Raw genomic sequence first — 9,585 nt, forward strand, 5'->3', positions numbered from 1 at the left:
CACCCACCGGACAGGTCGCACTCGTTCGACGACGTACACTCGCCGCACCAGCGGGGCTTCTCCTCCCTAGCCGCCGCCGCTGATGGAACAGGTCCGCACGCCCTCCCCCCTTCCGACACGTCACGGCGCCTTCCTCGCGGGCGCCTCGCGCACGCGACGACAGGTGGCCGCAGGTGACGGCGAGTGCTAGGGTGCCTGGATGTTCTTCCTCGCCGCCCCTCCGAGGTGCGGCCGAGGAGGAACATTCAGGCACCCTAGCGAGTGCGGCAGCCTCTCCGTAAGCCACACTACCCGTCCACTTCAGCCGCTGTTACCAACAGTGGTAGAAGTCCCCAAACCTAGCGAATTGCACTAATCGCGCTCGCACCGCGGCAGTCGCGCCAAGGTATACATAGTTTTCACGGACGTCACAACCGGGGCGTATGGGATAGGTGGCCGCCATGACGGTGAACTGAACCGCTGCCGCCACTGCCGCCACTGCCTTGGCGCTGGCCTTCAGTGTGTGTGTGTGTGTGTGTGCCGGTACCGATATTTTCTCGCTTCGAAAGGTAATAACGGAACGGCGTCGCAATGCCGATGTGCGCAATGATCGGCTGCAGTGCGAGAAGCAAGTCCGCCGCGCAGAAGACGAACATGGAGCCAGGAATCGGGCTCTACTGCTTGCCGAAAGTGATAACTCGACAATGCGGGCGCACGAAAGCGTTGTCGGAGGAGCGTCGGCGTCTCTGGCTCGCTCGCATCAACCGTAAAGACATGAAAAACCTCGATTACGTCAGTGTCTGCGGTCGCCATTTCATTTCAGGTAAGCTTCACAAGATTAAGCGAACTCTAAAAAAAAATTAGGCAGCGCTTACGCAGCCGTCGGTGTGTTACGGCCATTCAACCCGAACATCGGGCCACTTTCGAGCCCGTTCGATCCTGTACTATCGTACTTAGTTTAACCAACTCGAAGCGCACTGTTTTGTAGTCTGTAGATAATGCCATACTAAACCGCAGTTGAAAAATGTGACCAGGGGCTACATACGAATCGCGAGTGCCTTCTGCAACTTCGCGCTGTTCATGCGGTAAAGCTGCAATTTTAAACGCAGCGGCGCGCCAGGTTACCCGAAAGACTGCAGCTCGCTTGCGGCAGATGCGCTAATGCTTCATAATTTGCAGGGAAGCCAGCGAGCCTAATGGACGACACCAACCCCGACTGGGTGCCGAGTCAGCACTTGGGGTACACAAACGGTGCCGGACCGGGTATGAAGACTACGGGTCGGTACGAGCGTGCCAAGGATCGGCGGGCTAACAAAGCAGTGGCGCAGCAGTGTGTGGGCACCCAGCCGGCAGAGGACGACCCCCCTTCGCCAGAAATGTCTGAAGTGAATGAGAATGCCGAGCAGGAGATGTGTGCTGAAGGTTCCAGCGAGACCGACTTAGTTAAAGGTATGTTTTCTCACTAACAGTCTCGTTATCTCTTGTAAAAGCAGCTGCACTTTCTTTTAACTCTTTCGCTACCGCGCCTATCAAAATCGATCAATTTGATCGATACTTTTGGGAGCGCCTTTTCATAGCGTTCCAGGCGTTTCTCGAACAAGTAAAGCTGTTCGGAGTTAGATCAGAAAATGGCCTTTCAAAATCAGTTTTGTTTTCATTTTTGCAACGGAAACGTGATTTTTGACACGCTTTTGAATCACCTGGTTGTGGAAAAGGGGCGTGGTCATCGCGCCTCAAGGCTACCAACGAAGAATGCATGCAACTCGTAATTACTCTGCACCAGCGCTTGTTTTTTGCTATCAGGGCGTGAATGGGGAACTAGCAAACGATTTTCAATCGTCAGGTTCACGCTCTGACAGTAATAATCCCAGAAATCGGCTGAAAATGTCAAGCAGTGCCTGGTTGCAAAGCTACTTTATGATTTTAGGCAGTTTTATTGCCTTTGCGCAAGTTGTCCTAAGTACTCTGGTAGTTCTACTTACCCCAGGACCATTCCCAAACAGTTTACAACAGTTTTGGTTTCGTTTCTGCATCGCGAAATTCGTATTTAGCGCAACTACGCAGTTACCCAACTTCAAGGCTAACTGCCATGGCGCCTGAAGCGTCCGCGACTGATCCTCGAACAAAGCACGCCGCTCCTCATTTCCCCCCACCCTAACCCGATTTCTGCGATAAGAACTTCAGATGCAAGTCAAAAGGTCACACCCAGTCGCCAGATATCTGTTCCGCCGAGGACAGCGCTTCAAACCGGCCTTACACTGCCAGCTGTTCGCCTTCCAGTTTAGTTTTCATGCGAGGGTATATCCGGGTGTCTAATGTTGCTGCTTAGTTGAACTGTCTATTCGGACGGAGTCTCTGATAAGTTTTTGTACTGTTTCATTTGAAAAATGTTAGGTGGCGCTGCAATAGAGGAGGCTCGTTGTGCTGATCTTTTTTAGCGCGCGACTGCTACTCGGCCAAAGATCGCAGGGGACGATTCTAGCTCATCGTACCTCATTTTTGCGAGCAAGGCTACAATTGCGAGTAAGAAGATGATAATAAAGCTCACCTTTATGTTTTGAGAGATAACTGACCGTGAACGACAACAAACATCAGCCACGGCGTTCCGTTTTCAACTTCATGCATGTTTTTTTCTGCATCGCGTGCTTGTCCCAAATATTGTGCTCGCTGTAAATGCAAAGTCAGCCATTGACAAGATGTTTTTACGTTATGTGGGGGCAAATTGGTGCCTCTGATAACGTCAAACCGCCAGATTTATTCCAAGGAACCACCCAAAATTGCACAGTTTGAATTAGAGGTTGGGCTTCACCGCATGACACGAGCACCGTGCGTGCTAACATTTTTTTTTATATCTGAAAAACTGTTCCGCGCAAGTCGACATTATTTTTAGGGTGTGTTTTTGAAATGTTTCCCTACAAAATGTATATTCTAATTTTTTTCTACTACCGGTGGTTTGATATACACAACTCCTTTTTTATCATTTTTTTCGACAACTTGACAAAATTTTGATTTTGATATTTTTTTTCACAACTATGATATATGAAAACCTTTAAAAAACTGGTGTTATTGGAAAGGCCGTTAAATAATCTGCATTTTGTGCTCCTGCAATTAGTGCCTAAATAATTTTTTAGCAGAAAAAAAAATGTTTTCTTGGACCCCCCAAAATTGGTCAATTTTCTGCGGTAGCGAAAGAGTTAAGCTGTATGTTCATGTCCCTAACTGTTGTTTGGTTATTACAGAAGCTGCTGTGCAAACTGTTGTCACCATGGAGTACATCAGCACTTTAGAAGAGGACAGGACCAGACTTGCATCGGAGCTGCGGGAAGCTGAGGAAGCGAAAAAGAAACTTGAAGTGACAGCGGATTCACTGCGAGACGACCCTGCCAAAGTTGCATTCTACACAGGACTGTCCAGTTTTGCTAGGCTGTTTGCAGTTTTTCAAATGGTTGAGTGTGTGGTTAAACATACGCAGCAAAACGGCCTCGGCAAATTTCAAGAGTTTGTGGTGTTCCTCATGAAATTGAGGTGCAATTTCCCATTGCAAGACCTAGGCTACAGGTTCGGCGTGTCTGATTCAACTGTCAGCAGAATTTTCGAAAAGTGGCTGAATGCTGCCTTCTGGAGGCTAAAACCTCTGATTTCCTGGCCATCTAGGAATGCAATTCAGAAGACCATGCCGCAAGCATTTCTAGACTCGTTTGGTTCTAAGGTTGCTGTAATTATTGACTGTTTTGAGGTAAAAATTGAGCGGCCCTCTTCCATGGAGCCACGTAGTGAGACCTGGTCGCAATATAAGAGCAGTAACACGGCCAAGTACTTAATTGGAATCAGCCCTCAGGGTGTCATAACGTTTATTTCTGAGGGGTGGGGGGGAAGATGCAGTGACAAACACATCACAGAGAACTGCGGTGTACTAGACATGTTGACGCAGGGCGATCTTGTGTTGGCAGACCGGGGGTTTGACATTGCGGACACTCTTGGCCTCTACTGTGTACAGCTGCATGTACCTGCCTTCACGAAAGGAAGGAATCAACTTACGGCCTTGGAGGTGCACAACACCAGAAAGCTAGCTAGTGTCCGCATCCATGTGGAACGAGTGATTGGTCTTGTGAGGAACAAGTATGTTATTATGAAGGCTGTACAACCGATCGATTTTGTTGCATGTCGGCAGGACGACCCAGTGCCACCCCTAGACAAAATAGTGACAGTTTGTTGTTCTCTTTGTAACATCTGTCCATCTGTGGTTCCGCCAAACCAGAAAGAGCCTGTGCAAACACTTCCCTGTCCTACTGATCTTGTTAACACCCGTCCATCTGTGGTTCCACAGAACCAGAAAGAACCTGTGTGAACACTTTCCTGTCCTAAATAATGGTTGATCAGCCTGGTTGATTACGAGTGTTGTACTCAGCCGATTTCTCATCTCATTGATCACATGGCAGTAGTTCATTGTAGAGTACACTTTTTCTGAAACCAGCTTGTTTTTTAGGTTAAGGAAAATCAGGCTTTTTTTTCTGCTTCAGATAACCTTCATGGTCCTTGTAAAGTACTGAAAGTAAGCTGGTGGGTCTACAATTAAAGTGATCTACGTCTTCATTCTTTGTATCAATTTCATGTGATTATTTTTCTAGCTTATTAGTACATTATGGTCTTAAGACGTGTATAGAGTACTGAGAGTTTCCCAGGTATGATGTCCCCTCCATCTTTAATCAGTTCGACTGTTATGCTGTCTTCGCCATCCCTTTTTCTGTGATGCATGTCTAGTACGGCCTTTCTGCCTTCATTGACAGCGGCACATGGAACTCCAATGCTGTTTGCCGTTGATTTCACTCAAGGTTGAATGACTTGTCTATGAACTGTACAATTCAGAGTGGAAGTCCTCTGCTGCATTCCCTGTATCATCAGAATTGCTAAAAAAATTGCCTTGTCTTTTATTTTATTGCGTGGATTTTGGTCTTACCTATACAATTTCTTTTTAGCCTTTTTAACGGCGGAGCTGCTGTTACTGGCCGCAAGTTTACCATTGGAGGCAAAAATACCAAGAAAATCCAAGCACTTGTGAGCACGTGCCTCATAGCAACCGCCAAGTTCCCGGCTCACGCAGTGGCTTTAGCAACAAAAAAAGAAAAAAAAAGAGAAAGCCCTCCAGTACCGTCATAAGGAGCTACTACGCGTGTAATGCTTGCATGAGAAACACGACATCGGTGAATATGATGATTACTACTTGCAGAGTGCAAAGCGATGACGGAAGTGGCTTTAGCATAAAAAAAGCCCTGCAGTGCCATCATCAAGAGCTACCGCACATGTAATGCTTGCATGAGGAACACACCAATATTGATTAATATGATGATGACTACTAACTGACTACAGTTAAAAACTGCAACGAAACGTAAAACAATTTCAAACCCGTACAAATGCATGCCGACATTTGTCGCAAAGATGACGACCTCTTCGATGCATATGACGATTACTAGCTAGCACTGCAACTATGCACATAAGCAATAATACTGAAACTTAACTGTCCGGCAATGCTCACCTACAACAGCTTCTCCATTCAAGCCTTGCTCTAGAGTGAAAGCTTCCCTGAATTATTTTCCTGCTGCCTCAATCACTGACATTGTTACTGCATTTGTCCTCAGCTTTCTGCTTGGATAGCTCGCCAAATTCTATTTTATCTGTGAAGGTGTTTATGTTAAAAGTCACAAATGATTGGCACAGTGATTGAAATGTAGTTGCCTTTTATTGGTTTTGATAAGGCCCTTCAGCCGTAATTAGCTGGAATTTTGGCTGCAGCGAATCACTGTTGACTGCTGTCCAAGCTGGAGCAGTCATCACAAAACCACTGCTTTTGTTTGGGTGCCCGCTTAATCCCAATGCAGCTGTAATGGAACCAGCCGTATTTGCAGCTTTTGCCGTCACATGCGAGCATTCGTCCTTGTTCGGGCCCCTGACAATAGCAGAATGTGCCTGCACTAGCTGATGATACCAGGCTCCTCTTGGTGAAATATCCCGATAGGAGCTCAGGCAAGATTACTCTCACAAAAAAATTGGATGCTGCCGCATTAATGGTGTCAAAAAAAGCCTTGTCCTGCAGTACCCTCTCAATGTGCAGCGACAGTGGGGTCCACACCACAAAATCACAGTAGGGAAAATCGCACACTGCCAACTGTGTTTGAATTTGATAATAGTAAGCGTGGCCATGCTTCAACTGCAGCTTCCCATTGACTGCTTCAAGGCAGAAATCTGCATTATTTACAGCTGCTTGCTCTGCTGTGGTATGAGCAGCTGTATGGGGACACTTCACTTCGATGAGTCCCTTTCCACAACATGAGCATGTTGCTGTGCCATCAGGGCTGGCTGCTAGGTGCGGGTATTTCGTGCTCAAAAAAACCCCCGTCTTGTTGTGACCAAAGTTGGTGTGGCATGTTTTCATTACAGCTACGTATTCTGCAATGGCATCTTCTTCGTGGTCGATGCCCCACTGTGTGGCTGCCGTTGAGAACCGGTTCTGTTCTGGATAACAAATCTTCTTCACAAGGCTGATTGAGGGCTGAGTTGTAGTCGTGCTACAAACACTCTTCATGATCGAAGCTGTGACCCGTCCAGCACGATACTTGAACCATGCCGGGCACTTGGCCTGCTGTCGGGTCAGCCCTTCAGCATGACGCACCATTTCGTCGGTGATGGCTAGTTGGGGAATCGTGCCTTGAGCACGAGAGACGAGTTGTGGCAGGTTCTCGGACTGAGCTTCGTGGCACAGCAACTGTCGAAGGTTGGGAGGCTCACTGCTTCTGGGTGGCACAAATCTGTCACTGTATTCTGGTAGCACCATAAATATTGCTGGTGGGAGTCCTCCATCGTCGATACTCGAATAGAACGTGCCAAGTTCTTCTGCTGTAGGGGGTGGCAAAGCTGGTGCTCCTGTGCGGGCTTGTTCGTCAAACGGCATTTCAGGAAGGGCATCCATGCGACTTTTCTTTTTCTTCGAAGACGCAAAGTCTATGTCCCTGAGTCTCTTGTACTCGGTACCAGAGCGATGTGCAGGAAGCCAAACATTTGTCTTCTGCGTACATGTCTGCGACTCTCTGATACGCACTGCTGTCTCCATTGCAAAAAGTGTTGCACCGACGTGGGAGCAGGCTTCACCTGCACCGGCCATGCAGGTACAGTGCGCTGAACATATGCTTCCATCACTGTCAGCCAGAATCCAAGCTTTCAGTGGAGCTTCTCGCAGCCGCTGGGAGTGGCCAACCTGAAAAATGCACATATTCATGCTTAGGAATAATGAAATGCAACCATACAGTTGCGGTGTTTCTTAAAATGTTTACACAGCCAACATATCCACGTTGGTTTATTTAATTTTAGCCCATTGTCTGAGCAGTGAAACAATTTTCCCTTCAAGGTGTCTAGCTTTTTTTTTTTTTTATTCTGTCTCCTGACCCTAGTGACTGTGATTTTCGCTATGAAAATAGCAGCGAAATTATAACGCACTCGGCTCTATTATCAATGCCTACATTTTACCAGAGACGCAAAATGCCTGGTTTAGGTAAATGAGCAAAGGAAGGATATTTTGCATCGTGAACAATGCTCGGCAGAGTCGAGCATTTGCAGCAGTGAGCAGCGCACCGCGCCGTTATGCACAGTGAACGGATGGGTTCACACAAGTGGGTACCGTGTTAAACCTGTTATACCCGGCGGCGCGGAGTGAAATAATTTTAAAATTTAACCTTACCTCGCTCAACACGATGACGCGCTTGGAGGGAAGCCGCATTGCCGTCATGCCGCTCACTCGGCCACTCGTGAAATAATTGTGAGCTTCCAGAGCCTTGTAGGCTTTCATTTCGGCAAGCGACACGTAGTTTGTCGATAGCACCAAATAGTTCACAATGTCCGCATGCGTCGTAACCGGCAGAAGCTCGACGTCCGCCGCCGTGTCAGTCCCGGCGCACAACGTGTACGGGTCAACCCCGTCGCACATGGTGACTTTTTCTTCATAGCGAGCACGCGTCGGACCCACCAGCCCAGCAAAATATGACGGGCAGAACTCCTTCCGCCTGGCCGTTGCCATGATTCAACGCACGGTAGTTCGTAAATGACGAAATCAACACAGGCAGACAGCAGAGACGGCGCTACGACATTCGCACCGCTATGGTGCGCCGCCTTGCAGTACTCCAATATGGCGACGGCTGCTTGCAGACGACGGTGTGACGTCACGTGAAAACTATGTATTGTCATTTGTTGACGCCTCCGAGGTAATATCGGGGACAGCTCCCTAGTCAAAGAATGCTTCACGTTTAAAAACAATCAATTCCACGTAGACATTTTTTTCTACCAACGAAAGATGTTGGGATGCCCTTTCAGTAAAACGGAACTGGCAGGGATTTCATTATTACTTTAATCTTTCTTTCTCTTACATTTTCTTCAACTTTCAGAAGATCTCTATTAAATTTCTTTAATTTGTTCTTACCAAAGTTCAGTTTATAAGGGTCCTAATGTAGTTCTCTCATTTATGTTAATGTACTCCACCACACTCGCTAACGCAACTATGTACTCAACTGCGCGTTCACAAACTATCCATAACGAGAGCTAGTAGTAGTGAACAAACGAGATCCCCAGAAAAACATAACTGAAGTAAATAACCTTAACTGAAGCAGGAAACTAAATTGAATTAGTTGTTATTCAATTAATTATTTATTATTTCATTGTTTTTAATATCTTCAGTGCCAGAGGGCGTTACGGTAGGGAGTTGTATGGAGTGAGGCCGAAAGGTCTGGAGCTAGGAGGGGACAAGCTCAAATGGGGGAAAGCAGTAGCAGTCCCAGAGATTGGTTTTGGAGGGGGCTAATTTTGGGGGGAAGGGAAGGTGGGGGGCGAATAACGAACCGCTCCCCGCCTTGCACCAGTTTTGTGGAGGAGGTGATAACCATGGAGGCATGCGTGCATATGCGGAGTAACCCGCCTCCGCACGATCACTTAGCGGCATAGTGGTTTTGGCCCCCTTAGGCGGTACTACGACTTGCTCGAAAGTAAAAACCTGAGGACCTCTTTAGTGGGAAGGGCCCATTCGCCCCCCGCCCTGGGACCGCCACTGGGGGAAAGCAGAGGGAAAGGCCCCCAAAAATACCGCAGTGGGCACGGATGAGATACCGATGGCGTTGATCAACCAGTTCGGACCAAAGAGCAAGGGAAGGCGGAAGGCAATACCTGACACCTGGAATGTTAGCAGGATGAGCTTAAAGAAACAGAACCGATTTTTGTCGAGTATATATATATTCTCGATCCCAAATGAAAGGGCAACACTTAAAGCACCTTGACGAGAAACGGTTTTGCTGATAACGCCCTAGAACTTTTTATATCGAAATTTTTAGATCTACGAGCCGTATGTGTCCCTCCCAAAAGTGATGCTGGCAACCATGACATAGAGTACTTCGGGAACATACTTTTGTCTGTATGCGAAATAAAAAACGATATTTAAAAACTCGTTCCCAGATAAAAAAGTTTCCATCGCAGGCTTTCCTGTTGCTTTATGTGTTTTTTTAATGCAACAGTCTATTTTGCATGAATGCGCCATCTGTTGGGATAGACGATAGGTAGAATCTGGCTTCACGT

The 9,585-nt window shown here is 47.3% G+C and overlaps 1 protein-coding gene across 1 annotated transcript; it reads right to left on the reverse strand.

Annotated features, from left to right (window-relative positions):
* Positions 1 to 5,161: 5,161 nt before the first annotated feature.
* Positions 5,162 to 8,179, reverse strand: LOC144166972 (uncharacterized). Its single transcript, XM_077696402.1, has 2 exons — positions 7,709 to 8,179; positions 5,162 to 7,228 (listed from the first exon to the last, which is right to left on the reverse strand). The coding sequence occupies exons 1-2, from the start codon at positions 8,042 to 8,044 to the stop codon at positions 5,774 to 5,776; spliced, it is 1,791 nt and encodes a 596-aa protein (XP_077552528.1). The 5' UTR covers positions 8,045 to 8,179; the 3' UTR covers positions 5,162 to 5,773.
* Between the last annotated feature and the right edge of the window lie 1,406 nt (positions 8,180 to 9,585).

Source organism: Haemaphysalis longicornis, unplaced genomic scaffold (genome assembly GCF_048455015.1).
Source record: "Haemaphysalis longicornis isolate Haplotype H1 unplaced genomic scaffold, Haemaphysalis longicornis Haplotype H1 scaffold_2, whole genome shotgun sequence".
Taxonomy (NCBI): Eukaryota; Metazoa; Arthropoda; class Arachnida; order Ixodida; family Ixodidae; genus Haemaphysalis; species Haemaphysalis longicornis.